This window comes from Gossypium raimondii, chromosome 9 (assembly GCF_025698545.1).
Source record: "Gossypium raimondii isolate GPD5lz chromosome 9, ASM2569854v1, whole genome shotgun sequence".
NCBI lineage: Eukaryota > Viridiplantae > Streptophyta > Magnoliopsida > Malvales > Malvaceae > Gossypium > Gossypium raimondii.
Window position 1 is genome coordinate 22,537,828 of NC_068573.1, and position 22,263 is coordinate 22,560,090.

Sequence of the window (22,263 nt, forward strand, 5' to 3'; positions counted from 1 at the left end):
AAAGTCAATTGAGTATTATTGTCAACGCAAGAGAATGTGGATTTGAGTGTTCTAAATTGCATTATTCACTTATTTATGAATTGAGGAAGACCTATGGATAATTTTAGACATTATGTCAAAAACAAATAGAATCGGAATCTATAATAACATTATAAAAAGAAAAGGAAAGGAAATCACACCATGGACCATACATATTATTTTATCCAAATAATTCAATGAATCCAATGGTGAATTTAATCTTATTATTATAACAAAAAAGAAGGAAAATGAAAGCCCCACTACACTAATTCTCAATTTCTTTTCTTAGTTTTCTTTTTCTTTAAAATGCTTACTCTCTAAGATAATTCTTTTCTCTTTAAAAACTTTTTAGGATAAATTAAATTTAAAATTAAATAAAGGGTAAATTTTATTAGTATAATTAAATTATGTTTTTGAAAAATTATAATTAATTATTCAATTTTATTTTTATCATCTAATTATTTTGAATTTTAGAAAAATAAAATAAAATAATAAAATAATTATTTTATAACTTTTCATAATTAGATATATTGGGAAGTATCACCTAGAAAAAAAAAGTTGAAGGAGATTTCTACCTTAGCTAAAAGCTTCTGAACATGAATCACAGAAGCCTAAAACGCCACGTGGTCCTCTCAGAATGCATCTTTACTTTCATAAAACATTTTTACGTGTGTGCTTATTGAATTTTGATTCCACTCTATAAATACAAGTCCCACTCCTCATTATCCAAAATACCCATTCCCCATCTTCAAATAAAAAAACTTGTCTCATAAATTCCAATGGCTGATTTTACATCAGACTTTCAAAGTTTTAAACAATCATTTTCTTTCTTGGATATGGAATCACTTAACCATTTCACTGAACTAAACCCCCGTCTCTTAGATAATTCAGTCATGAATTACCAAAGCTTCTTGCCCTCCTCCATTGACAACTTCTTCAGCAATCAAGCACAGGCTATCCCAGGACACGAGGGAGGAAACTTGCAGAGCACAGCATCAGTTTTCCAGCCCCTTCTCTCTGCTAAAACTGAATTAATCCATGAAAGCATGAAGAGAAAAGCTTTGGATGTATCAAAAAGTAGTAGTTTTGGGAACTCATTATCATCTCCTCAGGTTTCTGAAGCTGAAGTCAAGAGAAGAAATGTAAATATATATGTTCTTTCTTTTTTTTCTTTTTCCTTTTCATGTTTTTGGGTTTTAATTTCAATTAGACTTTTTGATTGGTATGCAGGATTCAGGAAGAGGGAAAAGAGCAAAACGTAATGAAAAGGAAGAAGAGAAACCAAAAGATGTAGTTCATGTTAGAGCCAGAAGAGGTCAAGCTACTGATAGTCACAGCTTGGCAGAAAGGGTTAGAAGAGGGAAAATTAATGAAAGGTTAAGATGCTTGCAAGATATTGTTCCAGGGTGCCATAGGGTAAACGTTTTTTTTTCTTCTTTCTTCAAGGACAAGGAATTTGTGAAAAACAGTGAAGTTTATTTATACACTTACACATTGTCTACTGTGTTTGATATTGTGCAGACCATGGGCATGGCAGTAATGTTAGATGAGATAATCAATTATGTACAATCTTTGCAGAATCAAATTGAGGTGGGTTTAAAACAAAGATTACTCATTTGCCTTGGCCCATTCTCAACTTAGTGTAGAATATAAATATATGGTAAAAGTATCATGAATATTTTGTATTAGGAGTATATTGCATTTGATTTTTTTTATTAAAAAAATGGATAAAATAATCTTTGTACATTATATCAAAGAGTAAATTGATCATTTTTTATAAAAGTTTTATTCATTTGTACTGTTAATTACCGACATAGTTGACAAAATAACCCGATAATAACACGTGGGGTGTTATGGATATGTCATGCTAACGTAAAGGATCAGTTTTTAACAACAAAAATAAATAAAATTCTAACAAAATGATCAATTTATTTTTTGATTTAATATAAATACTTTTTTTATTTAATATAAATCTATTATGTATGTATGGTTGCATATATGTATTGTAAATTGTATGTGTGCCTTTTTGTATAGCTGTAACACAATCTCACTGACCTATTGTTTCCTAAATGTTACAGTTTCTTTCAATGAAGCTGACGGCAGCAAGCACATATTATGATTTCAACTCAGAGCCAGATGCCTTGGAAAGAATGCAGGTAAAATATTATTCTTATAAAGCTCATAATCTTTCAATATTTTTCTTTTATTTAAATGTAAATTTCATTAATTAATCTCACAAATGACTTTGTTTTTTTTTTTTTTTTTTGCAATGTAATTTAAGAGGGAAAAGGCACAGGAGGCAAAAGAGTTGGAAAGATTAATGAGAGAAGGATATGTTGGAGGGCTAGCTTGCTTCCACTCATCATCATCATCAACATGGTCCTCTTTGACTTAAAACCTAATATATATTGCCTTACAACACATGACAAGAGGAAGATGCCATATTTTTCAACACCTTTTCAAGTTTATAAAGTGTCACAAATGTTCCCCACTAGCATATGTGAATTTTTTTTACTTGTAATTTATTGTTAGTCACAAAGCATTTATGGAATTCCATTTCAATGTTTACAACAGATTAACTTACTATTTCTATACATTGCTTTCTTCTTCTTTCTTTGGTCAATTTCCTTGGATTTGAAGCTGACAATTAGCATCAAAACATGACCACTAAATTCGACAAATTTTCTCAGTGGAGACATATCATGCAAAGCTTATAAACCATTACTGATGTGATTAGGGTTGATTGATGATCAAAATTAATGACAGCACACATAAGAGCCAAAACAAAATTTGGACTTTGAGACAATAAGCTTATATGAATAAGGACTAAAGTTAAATAATCCCAATCAGTTCCTTTCTGAATAGACTTCACTTGCATTTAAGACACAAGTGTAATGACAAATTAGGAAAAACCCCATTGTTAATTGGTTAAGAAATGATAGCAAAAACCCCGACAAATGAACAAATTGAAGCAGACATGAGTTTTCATGCATCCAATATTAATTAAATCAAGCTCCTATAGATTTGCCTTCTTATCTATTGGAATATATAAAAACTATTACTTATAGCCTCATCTCTTCAACTCACTAAGTACTATTTTAGTCTTCAATATGTAAAGCTAGCCCCACGCTGTCATTTAAAAAGCTTGAGTAGAGAGACATGTAACCTTGACATTTTTTTTAATGTACAAGAAACAACAGAAAGAAGCATCACACGTTGCTTGCCTTGATCTTTTTTATGATGGAATTTCGTCTCAACTTGTACATCAACCCTACAATGCTTCCCATGAAATCTTTTTGTTTGAATCCAAAGTACAATCATTTGAATTGAACTACTATGTATTAGATAGTTTAGTTGGGTGAATGAAATATATATGTAATAAAATTACTTTGTTGGGTAACATAATATTACTCAATAGGTAAAGAATAGACTAAAAATGACAATTTTATGTTTAGATTAAAATAATTTATATGCTTATCTTAAAAAAAATTAAAAACATAATATTTATTACGCCGTCTTGTGTTGCTTTAAATCTTATGTGTTTTTATGTTATTTTCTTTTGTTTAATAATTTTTTCTTTTAATTCTTACGAAAATGATGGAAATTTTTTTCTTGTCATGTGGAAGTAATAATCTTGCTTTTGCAAGTGTTTTTAGGGATGGATTTGTCGTCATTCTCTTTAGTTTTGTGGATGCTCAGTTTTTTAGGTAATTTTGCCTGTTGCTTTAGACCCTCAGGAGCTGGTTTCCTTATGTAACACCCTCTGACCTAAGTCAATGATGGCCCTAGTTAGATGATGTTACATTCGATGCCTAGGGCAATTTTAGTGATGTAGCAATTGATTAGAGATAAATTACAAGTCTAACTATTCTAGCATCCTAATACAAGCAACCTATGGTGCAATTAATGACTTTGACCACCTATGTACATGCCACTAAAGGATAGGCAGATATACAAATCAAACAAAGGTTTACTTATAGTAGTCATGACTCATTGAGTTGAAAACAAGCTTGAAGAGTTGCATCACCTCCTGCGAGTCACAACTACTATAAGTAAACATTCGTTTGATTGGTATATTTGTGACTTTTACCTTGCATCAGATTGAAGAAATCATCGAGTTAAAGTTGAGGAGTGAGTTCTTCAACATCAAGATCTCTAAAAATAACCTTGTTATTCTTCCTAATTTAATGTATAACTGTGAAATTGAGTAGAGTACTCCTGAAGAGAGCTTAGAGATGAATGGAAAAGATGGATTTTCTGGCCATAGTAGGAATCTGTTACGCAAAGATAAAGATGATTTTGAAGGGGTTGTGGAGGAGATAAGGTCATGGTGCAATGAATTAACGTTTGAGAAAGACTCAAATGAAGGCATTGCGCAAAGAGATACAATCAATAAGGGACAACATGTTATGAGTATGGGAGAGTGTGTAAGGGTAACAGGGATGGAAAACATGTAGCATGATGATGTTAGAGTTTTGGTTAATCAATTGGATTCGGTTCCTTAATCGAATCATATACTCAATGGAACTAGGATGATGGTTGATATGGAAGAGAATGATGTCATGGGCCTTTCTTCCAAAAATAATCTTAATCATCTTGGTGAGAATGATGGGCAACTTACTTTTATTTCTAATCTGAATCTAATTTTGGATTGCCCAAATATTGAAGGTATTAATCTTTTGAGTGATAAAGATGATGGGCTGGGCTTGTCTGACCATTCAAGGACTTTTAGTCAACCTCAAGATGGATTTACTGGGAAGGGCTCTAAGAAGGATATGAAATTTGGGCCAATCTAAAATCTTTATGAGATGGAGGCCAAAATTACTAAAGGTCTCTCTAATAAGCTTGGCTTGAAGCCTAAACATGAATAAAATGTCAAGGGCATTTTCAAGTTAAAGGATTGTTACTTAGCGGAAGTGGATAGGAAAAAATAGAAATTGATTCCCAAAAGAGGAAGGAAGAAAAGAAAATGTTGTTGTGTGGATGATTCCGATAGTAGGGTAGTGAATGCTTCTTTATCTTATGGTGATTTTGTGAATAGGAATAATCTAATTAAAAAGTAGTTAGAGGAGGAGGTTTTGGTTTATAAGGTTGTTGCTACTTGGTCTTTTGGAAAGGAGTTAGAATTAGTTATGATAGGAGAAAAAAAATATCATTTTGAGTAAAATAAAGGAAACGTAAAGGAAGGCGGAGATAAGGTAAGCGTAAAATGTATGTTTTTGCTTGTCTCTTAGGCTATTGTTGGTTTTGTGAATTTTAATAAAGATTCATACCAATTATGTTCAATCTATGCATTAGTGTCAATAAGGGGTAATGGGTTCTTGGTTTACTGGGTGATTTTTTTATTGTATTGTTCTCTAGGTGGTTATTTCTTTCGTTTTGATTTTTTTGGAAGGTGTTGTCACTTCGCCTTTAGAACTTTGAATGTTCGAGGCTATAATGATGTTTCATTCTCTCCTGGATTATGCATGGGTTGGCTAGTGGTTTGAAGGATGAAAGAAAGACATATATGATTCTTCTTCAAGTTACGAAGCTCACTATTTGGGATCTATAGAAAATTAGGTGTTTGTGACCAATGTCCAATTCAATTGGGTGGGAAGGAGGCAAAAGGTACTACAGATGAGTAAGATATTGGGTTGGGTGTTTCGATGATAAGTTGAGTTCCTTAAGGGGAATTTGCAACGTACATTGGATCTTCAAATGCTGGTTGTTTTTGGTTGCATCAAGTATTTGATTTTTGTAACTTTGGTTTTGGGTTTGTGAAATTTTTAATGTGGATTTTATGAATTCTTTTTGAATTTGCAAGATTCCATTTTGCATTTTCATTTGCTTTGTGTGGTTTGTTATTTTCTTAAAGTTTGCAGTTGCAGAGATGGGAGGAGATAATGAGTGTCTTGATTGATACTTTATAGTACGAAGGTGTATTTTGCTTACAGTTTTCTTTTTTTGATCTTATTTCTCTCTTTACGTGTCACTTCTGCCATGCATGTATCGTTTTTTTATAGTTCTTGTGACTTTTTCTAACACCCCATACCTGACCTAATCGTTATGGTCAGATCTTGAGGTATTACGTTTCCCGTTTGAAAACCCTAACTAAAAACTAGCTTTTGAAAATCGTTTAATTTGAAAATATTATTTTTAGCAATACTCTTATATGTTTTTCTTTAGATAGTCACACGCAGAACTTATTTATTTTACGAAAAAACTCATAATTTAATACTTAGTTTTGCAGCGGAAAATTTCAGAGTCAATAATTTGAAAACCATGCTCTCGATAAGTGAAAACATATAGTTTTGTCAATTGAGCATATTCTGAAACTTTCGTTATTAAATTTCATAAAACTCATTTCAAATTTATAGTAGAAAATCCTTAGCTTGTTTAATTTTGAAAACCAAGCATTTATTTTTCATTAACAAAAATCATGTGGAAATCTTTAATTGAATAACAAAAACCGCAACAAAACCCGAAAACAAATTTAATCCAAAAATTAGTCCAACAACCAGAAGTCCAGAAATTTTGATTATTAACAAATCAATCCATTTTATGCGAGAAAACTAATTCGAGTTCCCAAATGCCGCCCAATCCTAATTATATCGATTACCTGAAATTGTGAAATGAAAGGGGTGAGCTATAAAGCTTAGTGTGCAACTTAATTCAAACAGAAACACAAATAACATAATAAACAGATCAAAACATCGTAGTGAATCTCATCAAGTTCAGATGGGCAAAACTGTGCATGCATGGTTATGTCAATGCAATATTTTCGAAAAACATAATACAGATTTTTCAAAAAACTTCGTACCCCAACTCCGCTAGACACCAAAAATAGTTCCCTAAAACTCGTCTATTCAAAGACACATCAACGGATGTTTGTGGACAATGCCACTAGAGTTGCAGTTAAACTGCCAGATCAGATATATGTGGTCAAGCCACTATATTGCAATCAAGCTACCAAAACAAATATGTGGTTAAACCACCAGATAGTGCAGATCATTAAACTGCCAAAACTTCCTCCTTTATAAATTATCCCAACCCCACGCAATGTGACATGGCATGCAAATACAGAATCAGAACAGTAAGTATGTTGAACATGCATTCATATTTTTAACAGAAACCAGTAAGCATGCGATTTCATGCTTTGCAGAACAAATATATCATATTTCAATAATTACAAATCACTTTAATTAGAACAACCACAATGTCACATGCTATAGGAATTGAACAAAACATAACATATCAATAATCGTGTATTCTTAACTAAGCAGAAACATGCCAATTATGCTCACTAATTTACATATCATAACCACATTGTATAAGGCAACATATCTCCAGAATTTATGCAATCATATCATAACAATAATTTTATTTTAACAGACATAATACATATAACTTATCGACCCTACAGAATCATTAACTTCGAAATGCATTTCAAAATACGACCTTATCTAAAATTTATAAAAAAAAATGGGCCCACATGCCCATGTGGCCCACACAGCCTAGCACACGGTGGTGTGGCTTACATGGTCTGGCACACTGCTGTGTGATGTCGATAGTGAATTTTTTGGCTTAGCGACGTTCGCTGTTTTTTGATAGTATTGTTACAAACCTTACTATTTCCGAAAAACGACAATACGACACACTTCCAGACCCTAAAAACAACATTTAAAACGGGCTAATTAGCATTGATACACCAAAATCCAATCAATTTACTTGGCCACAAGCAATAAGCATTCGGCCCTAACATCGAAAATCAACCTTTACAAGGTTCTCAATTCACAGAAGGGTTAATGCGTCTCACGCTCCTCATCTATCAAATTCACCACATCAATTAGACCAAAACCCCACAAACCAAACCAAAACTTCTCATACCTTCCTTGAAAAAGAATAGAGAAAATAAATAACACCACTAACGAGGACACAAAAAACACTTACCTTGATCAAGAACACCCTAACAACTAGCTCAAAACCCTTACAACTACGAATGAACACAGAAGAAGCGACGGTTTAGGACTAAACGTCTAAATGGAAGCAAGTGCACAAGAAGATCGACACACAAGAAGTATTATTGTGAAAAGAAAAGAGAAATTTTATGAGTAGCGAAAGGATGAGAAGGAGAAATCAAAAAAAGGGGAAAAAACGACAGAGAGATGTTTCCATCAACAAAAAAAAATATAATGATAGAGATAGAGGGAAAGAGGGACGACAAAGAGTGGGAGAAGATTTAGGGGAATATTTCCAAAAATATTTTTAAAAGAATACCCCAACAATCCTGATAACTACCCACTAAATCCTATAAATTATCCATATTAGATTTTTTTTTCTTAGAATTTAAAACAAAAACAAATCCCTCTTAAACACAACAAGATTTAAACTTAGAACCTAAGGGTAAGCTAAAATCTTAGCATTGAACCAGCAAGCTCATTCTTGCTAGCAGTTGATCGAAAATAATATATAAGCCAGATGTTAAAAGATAGGGGTCGAGACAAAAATAACAAAAATTTAAGGGAAAAATTTTGAACACAAGACTTCTCACACAAACACAACACTTAACCATTAGACCAAATTAACTCACTTGAAGCAATATCACAACATTTATTTAAAAATAGGGCGCGACCTCTCTCTCGGTTTACTAACCCAATTTTTAGGATGTGACACTTTTGAAGTGTTCAAGTTTTTTTATGTGATTTGGTGTTTTATAGTATTACATTTTAAGTCTTATGTTTTTTTTCACTGATCTTTTCAGATATTTGTTTCAAGCATATTGTAACTATCAACAAACTTTTTGTTACTAACTTTTTGGTTAGTTTAGATAATTCCTATGAATAAATTTTATTTTCGCTGAGTAAAACAAATCTACCTATCCTTTAGTTGCACGTACATAGATGGGCAAAGTCATTGATTTCATCATAAGTTGTTTGTATTAGGATACTAGAATACTTAGACTTGTAATTCTTCTCCATTCAATGACTAAGTCACCAAAGTTGCCCTAGGCATCAAATGTAACATTGTCTAACTAGGACCATCGTTGGCTTAAGTCAATGGGTGTTACATAAAGTGGTATCAAAACTATAGGTTTAGTTGATTCCAAGTGTAAACTGAGAAGTAGGATCAAACACGTCGTTTGGTCGAGACTATCGTCGGCTCGAGTCAAGGGGTGTTACACTTACAGTCACCCTAGAAATGTCCTGCTTGAAGTGTAACAAAGCTCATAGTTAAAGTATTGTAATGTTCTATTCTTGTTGAGGTTGAAGCCTTTGTTCGAGTTGGAGGAACTTGTCCTTCACTACGAATACTGGGTGTTTATTATATCTTTCATTTTTTTCAAGAATTGTATAGTCTCATTCATGGAATGAAAGAATAAATTTTTGATGTTATGCGGGATTAACATATACATTTTTGGATATGTTGTCGCTAATTTTAGGTTCATTACTTGGTTTTTGTCTAAGTGCGAAACAAATCTTGAAAAATCGACAATAATAAAAAAAAATGTAGATCCCTAGAAGAATTTTTAGAACAAAAGCAGTTAATGGACGTACAAAGAAATTATGATATTTTTATTTTTTAACTTTATTTGTAAAAATAATATTTTAAGAGTTTTATTAAGATTATCTTTTACCTTTTATCTATTTTATTAGATAATTTCTTAATTTTATCTTAAGGGATTTAATTAGGATTAGGATTTTAAAATTTTGCTTTTAGAGAGACAAGTAAAAGGACAGCATCGCTTGTTGTTTTGGCAGGAAATACAATTTTAAGGAAAATGTTTTTGACCATTGTTTTTGTTGTTTTAATTTGGTTGATTAATACTAACACAAGGTAGTTCGGTGAAGAGAATTGTTGGAAGAAAGTTTGGAACTTTGAAGATAATATATATATATATATATATATATATAGCATTTTATATTTTTAGTTAATTTTTGAATTTTAATATTTTTATTTTTAAATTTAAGTTGCATTTGTTTCACTAAAATAACTTTTAGAAAATGATTTCTAAAAACATATTGATTTTTTGGAAAATTTTATATTTTTAATATTTGGATAAATTTGTGTAAAATATTTTTTATTATTTGACAAAATTTCCTGAAATCATTTTCTAAAAGTTGTTCTTAGTGAAACAAACACACTATAAATGTATTTGTTACAAAATGTTATAGTGACATTTCTTTTAACAATCAAATTTTATTTTATAATAAGATAATATTTTATAATAAATATCATATATAAACTTAATAATAAAAATGTCTAATTACAACTTAATTTAAATTCTATATATGTTAGATATATGAAAGTAGATAATGACACATTATTAAAATATCAGTATAAATAGTTTTCAATAATATATTAAGAATGTTATTTGAAAATATATTATTAAATATAAATAATTAAATATTTATGTTTAATAATATTTAACATTATGATATTTGATATCAATATTTTAATATTTTTAAATTAAAATAAAAATATTATTAATATAGTAATATTATGCTTGATTCAAGTAAATTTTATATAATAATAAAATTAGTCATAAAAGAATATTTTTACGAAAAATGACTTACTATTTTCAAAGGAGTAAATCAATTTACAGGAAAAATATTTTTTTATACTGAAAACCTTTTACTAAGTCATTTCGTGAAACAAAGCACCTTTGTATTTTAAAATTTATTTTAGTTTTGAGAATCTTGACTAAGTTGGCAAAATGTGTAAAAGTTAATCTTCTTTTAATTATGACTAAAATTACCAATGTTGAAGGCTAAATTTATTAATATAGTAATTAAAGAAAGTTGATATCATCCTGCCATTAACAATTTAACTGAGGACTGACAATAAAAGTAGATAACTTTAGTGATGAAATTGAAAATGTTTAAAGTTTGGTGACTAAAATAAAAACACACTAATATTTGGGTGGGTAATTGAGTAGTTTAGCTATATTGAAAAACTTTCATGAAACGTGCTGTAAAATATTTGATTTTTTTTTTCTCATTATAACTCCCATGGCTAAATTACAAGTAGGGTATCATTGTGGATGAGGTAGACATAGCTAGCTCCATGACCTTGTAGGACCAAAAACTAATCAAGAAGCAAATTCCGATAAAAAAGAATCCTAGTGAGATTTTGATGGAAATACAGGTTACAACAAATTGTTGTAAATGGAAGGGCAATGGGAACAATGGCCAATTTGTCGAATACACATGGATCAAACACAAGGGATCCCACAGAATAGAAGGATACATAAAATCTAATGGATGTTGCCAATTCATGAAGTGAATGATTGGAGGAGGGGAACAATTTTTAGTTGTTTATTTCTAATTTATATTTTGTTTTATAGTGCAAAGTAAAATAAAAGTGAAAGGGGCAGATGCAGTGCATACAATAAATTGGGGTTGCAAAAGGAGGACAGCTTGAAATGGACCTTACCATTCCCACAAGAGGATGGGCAATGAGGCCATGTGGGTTCTCCAACATCTATGATAAGAGCTTATGAACCTTTTAAAGCCACTTTTGTTACTCTTTCCCTATCAAAATCTTTCTTCTTTGACTCCCTTTTGACCTACTCTTGGAACATGCATGAACTCAAAGGGTATATCATTTTCATCTATATATATACGTATATATTCCCAATTGGGAGGTTATGAAATAGGGGTATTAAATGGGGACAAGTTCAAGGATCCTTGGGTTGTGGAGGAGCTAGTGCATGAGGTTGTTAGCTAGTCTATAGAAAAAATGGTATTAAATCTTCTTGGATGTTTGCATATCTTTGTTTCAAGCATTCAAAAGCTATAGCTCAATCCCATTAATTTGATCCCAAAGTAGCTTTATGTGTCATCTCAGCGTTAAAACAATTTTCGGGGTAAAAGTAAATGTCATTGTGGCATAAAGGAGCTAATGATGGAGATTTCAAGATCCCACTAATTATAATATTAGCCAAATGATACAATTAAAATCATGCACTAAATATTATGGGTAAATTATACTTAATACCACTAAACTATTAGTAAGTTTATGTTATGGACATTAAATTTCAAAAAGTTATAAAATGGTTATTAAATTTTCAAAAGTTTTTATTTAAGTAACTAGTTTGTTAAGTTTTTTTTTTTAAAACCACTAGCGAGCTCCAAGTGACAATTCGACGATCAGTACGGTAGACCAATATCTATCGACAAGTAGAAGAACATACATTAGATACAAACCAATCTAACAGTTAGTGTCGAAGATCGAAGAAGAAGAAGAAGAAGAAAGTTGTTTGGACTTTGGTTTGTAGATTCGTGATGTTCAAGCTGTTTTATGAAAAAAAATTGAACTGCAGAAGAGAAGGGAAGGAGAACTTTTGATTAGTGCAGACAATGCAAACAGAGAAGACCTTCCAATAGCGATTTTAATAGTGACTTAAATAAAAAATTTTGAATAGTTAAATGACCATTTTGTAACTTTTTGAAGTTAAGTGACTCAAACATAAACTTATTAATAGTTTAGTAACATTAAATGTAATTTAGTCAGATATTATTTGGGTAAATGAAATGTTGAGTCAGCAAACTTATGTTGTCTTTTTATATTGTCTAATATGTCGAGTGACCTTCTAAGTTTTTTTTTTTAAATTAGGGATTAAAAATAAATGTAAATTACCTATTTGGTCAATTAAATTTTAATTTTTTGCATAGTTTTAATTTTAGCCGTTCAAGCCATTGATAAATAATTTTGTTATATGTCTGCACTACGTGTGAGAGACCTGATCAATCACTACACAAAAAGACTTCGCTCAATCAATCTTGGAGATTACCTTACTAAGTGCTACATGATTATAAACACGTGGATCATACATGACATACTAGTGGCCTTATGTGCCCAACACTTGTCTCATAGGAATTATATAAGTCATCCTTTATGATCCAAATTGAGAAATTCCCTTGCTTTAAACATAAGAAAACCCCTCTCCCTCTCCCCTTTCGTTTACATCACATTTGGTTGGAAGGAATGGCTATTTTATTCTATCACTATTCAATACGCTACAACAAAACAATAACTTGGTTCATGAGGGATTCTGCAGAATAATCATTTTTCTTCTATTCCTTGAAGTCCCATAATACACATTCAATGGTGAAGGGTATAAATAACTATTTAACCTACCATCGAATCAAAACAAATTTTTTGAGTCTAAAGTATCCTTTAATAAATTTTAACTACTACCCTAATCCACAATCAGAGTCCATTAATATTTTTTATTTTTATTTTGAAAAGAAAATAGAAAAGATTTGAACTGTCTCTGGATTTTGCATTAGTATTGTGGGTGTTGGGTTTTAATTTTTATATAATAATGTTTTAATTTTTATATAAATATTTTATATTATATCTTATTAATTAAATTAAATAAAATATATTTTTAATTTAAGGATAAAATTGCTATTTCAGCATTTAACATTTTTGGTTTTTAATATTTTTACAAAAATAAAAATTTAATTTAATTTAGTAAAAGGGCATGTTCATCATTTTAGTATTTTTTTCTATTACATATCTATTTGTCTTAACCGAACACATGAATATTATTATAATACTCATTCCATTCTATTTAATCAAGTCACTGTTATGCTTATTCAATTTCATTCTATTACAACTCTATTATATTCCAGTGAATCAAACGTGCCATTAGAAAATAAAATGTAGCTTTAGACTTTTGATTAACTGCCAAATCTAAATTTTCCATTAAAGATGTAAAATCGCTTAAAATTGGATAATTATACATATATAGTTTTAATTTTGAAAGTCTCAATGGTAGTAGGAAAAGCATGTTTTTTATATATAATACTGGGGTGGGGATGAGTAATGCAAATTGAACCCATACCAAATAAATGTTTGATAAAAATTTAAACAGGTAAGACAAAAACATGAAATGTAAATTTCTTTTAAATATGACATCTTATACTATGAGAATTTCAATTGGTAAACGGAAGTCATACAAAACGCGCAATATCATTTATCGTTTTTTTTTTCAGGGAGGGGAATTGCTAAAGAACTTCGGAATAACATTGATTATTTTAAGTTTTAGGATAAAACTATTAATAAATTTATATTTTGGTTATTTAATTTTAAAAATTATAAAATAATTACTAAATTGTTCTATTTAAGCTATTGGAAATTTTTAGGCAAAATACCAATAAAAGTCCTTTTTTAAAAAATTATTGAAATGGGCCTGATAAAAAATTAATTATCAGAATGACCCAATTTCGAAGCGCAGATACGTCGGTAGCGATGTCGGGATCGTGGCAGAAAACGCTTCCTCAAGGAAGTGCTTTGCCTACATGGCAGCAAAGCGCGCCCTCAAGGACGCGTTTTCCTGCCATGTAAGCGCTCCCCTGGGGACGCGTTTTGGCCGCACGTGAATAGTAGCAACGGCTAATTTTTTGACCGTTGGTGACCCCTCCAACGGTAAAAAAAAAACTATAAACCCCCCCACCCTTTCATTTTTTTCACAAATAAATTCTTTCTCTAATTTTCTCTCAATTTCCTCTCAAATTTCTCTCAAATCCCTATTGAATCTCAATTTGCTCTCAATTTCCTTTCAAATTTCTCTCAAATTCCTATTTAAAAGAGCTTTAATTTTTTAATTATTTCAAAAAAAAATTAATTTTTTATTTTTTAAATCGTAAAAATTTGTACGAATTTAGCAATGGCCGGAAATTGATTCGTCTTGATGACAAGCACATATCCATCGAACAAATGAAAATGGTAAGTATTAAATTTAATTTTTAAACATTATTTAAGATTTTTTTATTTATGCAATTTTAAATAATTATTAATTTATTATTTGTTATAAAAGTTTGTAGATTGGATATTGCAATGTTATATCCGTAATATGCATGGTCGTCCATCACCGTTGGTAGAGAATTACCTGCGGGAAGCGGGTTTTTGGCACGTGGCGACGGTAGGCTGGGGATGCAATTTAGACCCGAAACTTATCAGTGCGTTGATTGAGAGGTGGAGACCCGAGACGCACACGTTCCATCTTCCATGTGGAGAGTGCACTATCACTTTGGAATATGTGAATCTGCAATTGGGATTGCCGGTGGATGGGTACCCAGTCACCGGGTCTGTTCAATCTGGCGATTGGGGAGCCGTATGCTACGAGCTTTTGGGTGTTATTCCGGAGAATATTAACGGAGGTCGGATCGAGATGGGCTGGTTACGAGACATATTCCCAGATCCGGATGATGATTCAACCGAACTAGAAAGAATCTAATATGCTCGGGTATACATTCTTCAGATAATTGAAGGTTATCTGATGCCGGACTTGTCACGAAACCTCGTACATCTAATATGGCTGCTGAAACTCGTTGATTTTAGAGTAGTCGGTGAATTGAGTTGGGGGTCGACCGTGTTGGCAACACTGGACTGAGAGATGTGCGAGGCGACGCGACCCAATAAAGCGAAAATCGGAGGTTGTCTGTCACTACTGCAGTCATGGGCACGATTTCGCTTTCCATTTTTACGTCCTCGAGTGGACCACCCATATACATTCTCACTCATAACGAGGTAAATTTTATCTACCGATTTTACATTTATTACGTAGATTTTAAATATAATAGTATGCTAAAAATTTATTTAATTAGGTGGAACCATCTGGCAAGTTATGCTGGATTACCTAACTGTCTTGAAGATATACGGCTTTTATTAGACCAAAAGTCGGAAGCACAAGTAAGTATTAAATAAAATTGATATTTCAATCATGAGCTAGTCGATTGGTATTTAGTATTTAGTATTATGTATTATGTATATAACTAATATTTTTATCATGTTCATATAGTTTAAATGGACACCATACGAGGATCCAACAATTCGGGCAGTAATTTCGGATGAGTACTTGCAAAATCCAAACGCTTGGCACGTGAAAGTCGCGTTGGTCAACTATTAGACCGTGGAGATGCACCAGTCGGACAGAGTATTACGGTAATTTGGATTTCAACAACCGATTCCCGTGGTACCTAAGGTGTTGGATGATCATCACAAAATTGACCTATGGCAATTGCATACGGATTGACCGAGATTCTGGTCACACTACATCCCAATGTGAGAAGATCGATATAGTTATATACCTATTCGGGAACTGATCATCGTTCCTGAGTTAGCGTGCGTGCCGGAATACATGCCATGGTTTAGGATCCATGGCAAGCTGTATTTACTGTTGGCAGAGGAGAGGCAACGACAATTACGTGTCCAAAGGGAATGACGTGGCCCTTTAAATCTAAGACGAAGGGACGATGACGCAAGCCCATCAACGAGGCCAAGACAATTACCCGGCCCATCATCAGCGGTCATTCAATCACCAGGCCCAACGAGAGCACCGGCACAATCACCTTACCCAGCAGTTCTGCCGATGATACCCACGGCACAGCCTTTTCAGATGATGCCAGATGCGTATCCTAGCCCTTTTATGTATCCTAACCCTTATATGTTTCCTTTTTCTAGTTCTATGGCAAGTTGGAGTCAATGGCCCGGTTCATCTCCATTTTCTGTTACGCCGAGTGGGTCGCCGATGTATATGCCAGCATCGCACGAGGGATCACAAGAAGGGCCGTCGGGGAGCTCTTCTTTTACCAATTGCCATCACCATATGAGTTTCAAACAGCTTTGCCGTTGGTCATGCAAACACCTCTACAGTCACTATTCTATCAAGGAGGCTCATCGTCCCAACACCGACAACAAGATACCCTATCGGAGGAACCAGGATCCCCGTCGGAACAACCACAACCCCCGCTGAAAGCTGGACGAAAGAGGAATCCAGCGCGTAGCCGTCAAGATCGCCATGTGGCACTAAATCCGGTAGGCACGAAGATTGATTTTTATTTTAATATATTTGTACAAACATTTTGAATAATTTGATATTATTTGATATGATAAAATAGAAATTCTTCTATATTATTTCATGTACTAAAATAGAAATTTACTTTTACATTTTTAATATAATAAAAATTCTTTTAAATAAGGCAATATGTTGAATAAAATAATTGTAATTTACTTTAATATATTTAATATAATCGAAATTTTTTACAATAACATTCAACTATTATGATTTGGGCATGACCGGCTTGTATGGCCTGGGTTCCTACACCATCTACACAACTTATGTTGACTGGCTGTTTCTCGGATATTCATATTGTTACGTATTCTAGTCGAGCAAGGTCGACCCTTTGGCTTACTATCCGATAATAGCTTAAAGGGAGCAAGTGATACAGACGGCCACTTACGTTCATTTGGGACCGGTGGGAATACGTGTCTCCAGACGTTATACATGTTTTTTAATTTTTAGACTTCGTCGACATAGCTCATCGGATCTAGATGGAGATTCTGACAAGCTGCAATTACATGAGCGCATGGATAACAAAGTGCGTCAAACATCCCACAATCGCAAGTCCTATTTCGCAAGTGTACCCGATATTGCCCGCCAATAACATATTGGTACGGTCTGTCAAACTTTGTCACGCGAAACCATAAGTTGTCTCGGTCGTGACAGACTGTGTGCATGGTGTTCGCCCGCGCCTTGGCCTTGTTAATTTATTGCACTACCTTATTGCACCACACATAGCCTCCCTATATCTGGCCCGCATAACTCCCTGTTCGCTTTGAAAATAGCGCCACTAAACGAAAATATGTCTCTTGTATAACCGATGTTATTGGTAGATAGAGCGTTCCTTTTAGAACGAAATTTATACATTCAGCCACGTTTGAGGCCATATGACCATATCGTAGGCCGACGTCGTATGCTTGTGCCCACTATTCGAAAGGTATGTTGCAAAGGTAGTCCTCGCCTTCGCCGTTAATTGAACACAAAACTGCTAACATATCATGAAAACGATCTTTATTTATTTCATACCCTGCCAATATAAGTTCATAGCGAATATTACATACCACTCTTTCAATTAGAATAAATTAAAAATGACAAACAAAATTATATTAATTGAGACTAAATGTAACACCCCTAACCCGTCTCCGTCGCCGAATTAGGGTTACGAGGCATTACCGAACAAACACAACCATTTTTTTTTAAAATAACGAAAATGATCACAACATGAAAATTTAATTACTTTCGCATAGTTATTATAATTTACAATCAAAATGTAATTGACATCGTACTCAAACCTATACATGCCATAAGATTGAGTTCAAATATTTAACAAAATACCAAAAGGAGTCGATAGTGTGATGAACTATGCTGATGATCCCCGAGCTCGTAACGCGTCTCCAAAATCTATAAAAAAAAAACAAATGAACGAAAATAAACGAAGTAAGCTTTTATAGCTTAGTAAGTCTACAAGATAACTAAATGTATACAAATATATAAATAATATAACCTATTAATCTATTTCATTGAAATTTCAACTAACACGACTAACTAACATTCATACATTATTGTACTCGCACCATTTTATTTATAGTCGATATGTATACCGTTAATGCAAACAATTGAATATATATATTTATACACAACAACATCACAACCGAATGTATACAATCGAACATATATATATTATACACATATCATAACCGAATGTGTATGTATACTCATGGTAAACTTTAAATCCATTCAAATCTAGTACATATGAACAAATGCATTCTCTCAAAGCCTATATTTATATATATTACCAATGCATAAGTTTAGTGTATATTTAATCATCCAACACACTTAGTCGAATTGATATATAAATATACTTATCAATTAAATATATCCTAAATCATAGAGTTGAACACTTAATCACATACTTAAAAACAGATTCACCGGTATTTAGCCTGCTAGGCTTGAAGCCTGATTCAATACACCGGCACTTAGCCTGCTAGACATATAGTCCGATATGTATCACAGGCATTAAGCCGCTAGACGTAAAGTCTGAATTATTTCACCGCATCAAGCACGCTAGACGTAAAGTCTGAATTATTTCAATCACTTTAATAATGATCCAAAATAATCATTTCATATCTTCACTTCCTTTCAAAAACTTTTACGTGAATATACATACAAAATAGAAACTTTCACATACATATATAATTCCATACCTAATTTCAATTCAAGAAATTATCCATGTACATTTACACATATTTGAATCTACCATATAAAAATATAAATTCATACTCAATTTCAAAACAAGAATTTATACATATATAAATACATAATCGATCCTCATATACTTATATAATGATATATCTAAATTCAATACACAACACATACATGCATAATTGCATGCTTATTCGAATCTATATATATATATATATACAATTATAACATACCTATCACAAATCAAATTCAAGAGTTTATACATATATATACTTATATAATCATTCGAACCTATATATATATATATATACATATATCTTATACTTATCTTTAATAAATCCAATAATTTATACAATATCTTACTTGTATATTCGAACATGTTATATACATTATCTACAATTCAAAATTTATTCAACTAATATACTTTAAATTATAGCTCAACATAAGATACAATAAATATGCATGTATAAATATTAACTTAATAACTTTTAGTTGCTAATAGACTTACCTCGGATATCAGCAAACACGATCGACTATTCGATTACTTTCGACTTTCCCCGATCCAAATTTGTTTTCTTCGTTCCTTGATCTAAACATAATCAAATTTAACCTTTTTATTCATCAAAACATTCAATTTAGTGCAACATTACATAAATGGGAATATTACCATTTTGCCCCTAACATTTTGCACTTTTTGCAATTTAGTCCTTTTTTTGCATAAAACACAAAATACACAAAATTTTCCCACACCACACAAGGGCCGAATATTCATGGTCCTCATACAAGTCCACACATTGCATTTATTTCACATTTTAGTCCCTCAAAAATTTATTTTCACCATTTAGCCCTAAATACTCAAATTCATCAAAAATACCAATACACAACATGTTAATCTAAGACATATCTTCTATTATTCATCATCAAACATTACAAAACACAAATAGTCATCAATGGCATAACTCAAAATATTCATCAATTCACAAAATTAAGACATGGGTTTTGAAGTATTCGAAGCAACGATCTCAAAAACGTAAAATTTTTCAAAAACCAAACAAAAACGAACCTTTAATTTGGTATGAACATGGCCGAACCTTTCCAAGCTTTAATGGCTTCTTTTCTTTCAAACTTTCGGCTAAGGGAGATGAAAATAATCCTAATTTTCATGCTTTTACTTAACATATATTATAATATATAACTATTTACTTATTTAACCTTATTTACTAATTATATAATATATTTTTATTAAGGTTAAATTTGTCTTAACCGCCCACTATCTATATAGTGGTTTAATTTCACCTTTAAGCCTCCCAATTAAAAAGACATCAACAAATTGGTGCTTTTAAATTAACCCCTAAATTTTCATTTTATGCGTTTAAGCCCTTTTATTAAATCGGACACTTAAACGACGAAATTAAAACACGAAAATTTCACACAATCACATACACACAAAATAAACACACATAATAATAATAATATTTTTCTAATTCGGATTTGTGGTCTCGAAACCACTGTTTCGATTAGGGTCAAAACCGGGTTGTTACACTAAATACCCATGTTGGTCACTTGTCGTCGTTCACTTTTAGATGGATATTGCCTATAGTAGTTGGAAACAACGTGCCTTAGGCAATACCGATGGTGTGTGCACTGCCATAAGCTTCCCGGTCGATCAATTGCAGCTAGTATGCCGGTGCCCTAATCCGAAATAACACAAATGCCAAGTTGGGGGCATACATACCTCCTTAACCTAGATAGAAAGAAATCCCAGTCATCAGCTAACTCCTTCGGTGTTATTGCAAACGCAAGTGAAAGAATTCTCCCACTGCCATCCTTTGCCACTGCTACCAATAGCCGATGGGTATATCTACCGAATATAGTGGTACTGTCAATTTGTACCAATGGTTTGCAATATGGAAATGTGTCTCGGTATTGCTTAAAGGTCCAAAACAGGCGTTTGAACACTTGGCATCCACGTAGCAATCGGTCGTTGTAGTACGCATGTTCGGTTTGAAGGTCCGTTATGCAACCTGAGACGTATTTCTCAACACTTGACACCATTGTTATATTTCATTATATGAAGCATCCCACCCACTATGCATCTTCTCCAACACCTTCTGCTTAGCTATCCAAGCCTTACGGTAAGAGGGCGTGTACCCTATTTGGCTACGAATATTAGCAATTAACACCGGCACTGAAGTCTTGGGATCTGCCGTCACCGTGGGAAGTATCAAGCTAGCTAACATAGCTGAATCCATCTTGGGATGATCTTGTGAAATACCTATAAACGGAGTACATTAAATAATGCAACATTACATAATAATAGTATTATTCATAAACCCTAAATACTATACCTGCAGCACATGTATGTGGACCTTTGTACTTTTTAATCTCCCACAACCCTGTCCTTTTCCTTAACGAGGCGTAGATTTTCCATGAACATGTATCATCTTGCACTGCACACTTCGCCTCAAACTTATCAGTTTTAGACTTAACGACGTGGTAGTTAACGCCTTTATTGATGCTATGTTGTTTCAAAGCACCAATAAAACTATCATTGTTGGAAAACTGATTCCCAACTTCAAATTCACCCGAATTTAGTACCGAACTTGTACGATCACGCAACCGGTGTGGTAGGTCTAGAAACTCTAACTCATTATATGCAGACAGATCGACATTATGCATGTGGGCTGGAGGTGAGTATGCCGTGAATTGTGGATTTTCTTCTTCATCTGAACCCCCTTCAACATCTTCAAGTTCGGTTGGAATAGGCTTCGGTTCAGAAAATAACCCAACTTCTGCACCATCGGGCCCGGAATCTCGAGGTGGATCCACATCATCCCTTCTTCTGGGCGTTTCATAATGTTTCCAATTGGATGTAGATTGCCAACCAGTAGAAGTTGATGTCGTTCCCCAGTACCTATTTCCAGCATCAAACATCGACCCACCGAGGTGCATGTCCCATTCACCGACAAAGTGTCGAGCAGGGGTTGAGTATTCCACACTGCTACCAAACATGGGCTGCTCCGTGTTTTGTAACCCACTAACCGAGTGTCGGGCAGGGATCGCATCTACCTCTCGAACACCACTCGCAAGTGCATCATTTGGCGATGTAAATTGTACATATAACTCAATATACGGTGCTCCACTAGCGAGATGAGTCTGCACCATTGCCTCCAATCTACGAGCACCTTTTATGTCGAACGAGTCATATG

General features: G+C 32.8%; 1 protein-coding gene across 1 annotated transcript; it reads left to right on the forward strand.

Annotated features, from left to right (window-relative positions):
- The first annotated feature begins 744 nt into the window (after positions 1-744).
- On the forward strand, positions 745-2,591 carry LOC105798673 (transcription factor BEE 1). The gene is made up of 5 exons (XM_012628831.2): positions 745-1,160; positions 1,249-1,434; positions 1,540-1,608; positions 2,097-2,174; positions 2,300-2,591. Exons 1-5 carry the CDS (start codon positions 798-800, stop codon positions 2,411-2,413), a joined length of 810 nt encoding a protein of 269 aa, XP_012484285.1. The 5' UTR covers positions 745-797; the 3' UTR covers positions 2,414-2,591.
- The last annotated feature ends 19,672 nt before the right edge of the window (positions 2,592-22,263 follow it).

What these genes read in the sequence shown, in the direction of transcription:
- LOC105798673 (XM_012628831.2), top strand. Translation starts at nt 798, where the DNA reads ATGGCTGATTTTACATCAGACTTTCAAAGTTTTAAACAATCATTTTCT. An exon ending in TTGTTCCAGGGTGCCATAGG is followed by an intron (nt 1,435 to 1,539) that starts GTAAACGTTTTT and finishes GATATTGTGCAG; the next exon opens with ACCATGGGCATGGCAGTAAT. An exon ending in CTTTGCAGAATCAAATTGAG is followed by an intron (nt 1,609 to 2,096) that starts GTGGGTTTAAAA and finishes TAAATGTTACAG; the next exon opens with TTTCTTTCAATGAAGCTGAC.